At 35.6% G+C, this 2,032-nt stretch overlaps 1 protein-coding gene across 1 annotated transcript in view; it reads right to left on the bottom strand.

Moving 5' to 3' along the window:
• The window catches only part of LOC107103272 (interleukin-18-like), a 9,664-nt gene extending 7,849 nt beyond the window's left edge, over nt 1-1,815 (bottom strand). The window contains exons 1-3 of the mRNA XM_015402914.1: nt 1,705-1,815; nt 1,568-1,603; nt 1,335-1,466 (exon numbers count right to left, since the gene is read on the bottom strand). Of these exons, the coding sequence (XP_015258400.1) occupies nt 1,335-1,466; nt 1,568-1,603; nt 1,705-1,771 (235 nt within the window). The 5' untranslated portion in view covers nt 1,772-1,815. The remainder of the gene's footprint in view (nt 1-1,334; nt 1,467-1,567; nt 1,604-1,704) is intronic.
• Nucleotides 1,816-2,032: the final 217 nt, after the last annotated feature.

Consider the following 2,032-nt stretch of genomic DNA (forward strand, 5'->3'; position numbering starts at 1 on the left):
GCTAACAATCAACATATTCTGAACCGAAAACCGTGACCACGAAACCGAACCGCGGATTTTATGAACCGTTCCACCTCTAATTGTGATACACGATATATATCACAATATGTTTCAATTACTTTCAAAAAACAATAGTGTGCATAAAATTGCACTGATACTCATTCAAACTTTTGGTTTCAAATGTCTTTTATTTTTTATTTTATTTTAACCAGATCAAAGCTTTTCCGTCACAGAATGTCTTTGGGTGTCAGAATTAAACCTTTAACAAGATGAGTCGTGCACGCTAACCACTGCCCCACCTGCACGCATGCTTAATTAAAAGTCGCTTAGAGCTACCAAATATTATATGATTCTTTAATAAAACACAAACTAATATTTTTCTTAAATATCTGCTACAGGACATTTTTAGTATTTTTAGTTAGTTTAGTTGGTTATTTAAAAGCTAAAATGGCTCAGAAAACATATTTCTTTGTTCTTTAAATGTCCCTCTGCTGTGAAAATTTAATTCAAATATTCTTTATAAAAACACTAAAGTTTCTAAGACAGGTATTTGTTATTATAGTACATTAGTTAGGTCTTTTTTATCCCTTTCATCAACTATTAAGAGAGAGTCCAAAGAGCCACATGCGGGTCTGGGGACGCAGGTTGCAGAACCCTGGTTTAGGTTTAGGAACAAAACAAAAGTTTATATATATATAAAAAAAAAAAAGAAAATATATGATTTTTTTCCCATTATTTTAGCAAGTAAACAGAAATTACATAGAAATTTGGAAGAAAGAAACACATTTTGTCAATTGAAATTTGATTTTGTTTTTCTCTCTTTTACAGGTTGAGTTTTACGAATTGCGTTCCTTTCAAATTGCATTTCCCAAATCAGATTATTCACTTCACCCCAATGACCAGTATGGAGGACCAACTCTGCCATATTTAAAAATAAAAGAATTTAAAAGAAAATGTTCCGAACTTGAGAGGACTGCGGCACCAGCGGAGCTCCGAAGCTAACGGCAGCCCGTCTGCAGCGGCTGTTGATGGCCATTTTTTGTTGTATTTGTCAAAGTCCCTACTCGCGTTCTAATGACTTCAGACTCTCCTCCTATAGATTCGACCGATGTAGTAAAATGCTAACCAACACGCTTCACATATAAAATAGAAATGCGTCTTTACTCGTGGAAAAGAAAAGAACGCAATCCGTAAAACTCGATATGAAGAACTGAAATTTAAAACAATAATGGATCAAAATGTATTCCATAGAGACAGCCACACTGGGTTATTTTAAAGTCAATCATTTGATAAACCATCGCAGCAAAGCAACAGGAGTTGGGTTTTTCTCTTACCAGGCTCTTTCTGTTCAATCAGCGTCCGGCTCTCGAACTCCAGGTTCCCAGGAGCTTTAAACACCAGGAACTTTTGGTCCAAGCTTTGAATCCAGCAGGATTTGGGGTTTTTTCCCGCGTTCCGGAAAGAATCTGAACAAGATGCATATTTTTTAGGCAAGTCACGGCCAGTGGGGGCGTATCTTTTAACAACTCGAGATCAATCAATATAAACAAGCCAATAAATAAGCTACCTTCTTGGATTTCACATCCGCTGTCACATTCACTGTCTGTAAACGGACAAACAGGATGAATAAAATGCTCTGATCTACCCAGGAGCAACAAAAACATCCAACAGATCGGAAAGTTAGAGAAGTGTGCCATCACTTACCTCTGAAGTAAATGGAATTGTTGAGCGTCTGAAAAAAAGCCAGAGGAACCTCTTTGCAGGTAGCCATTGGTAAATGTCTGCAGATGGAAAAAGAAAATCTGTTTTTCTCCAGTAAATCAAAGCATAAGAATAAAGTTTCTGGAACTTATTACAGAGGATAGAGTTAAAAAGAGCCGTGAACATTTCATTCCTCAATTCTACGTAGTGAAAAGGCTTTAATGTAATTTACTTTAAATAAAATATGACTTTTTGAAAAAAGAAAATAATAATAATAGTAAATCAAACTTAGATTCTCAGCTGATGTAAACATTTAAAGCTTAGTGGTCCG

The sequence above is a fragment of the Cyprinodon variegatus genome, unplaced genomic scaffold, assembly GCF_000732505.1.
Source record: "Cyprinodon variegatus isolate N-32 unplaced genomic scaffold, C_variegatus-1.0 Scaffold1409, whole genome shotgun sequence".
Taxonomy (NCBI): domain Eukaryota; kingdom Metazoa; phylum Chordata; class Actinopteri; order Cyprinodontiformes; family Cyprinodontidae; genus Cyprinodon; species Cyprinodon variegatus.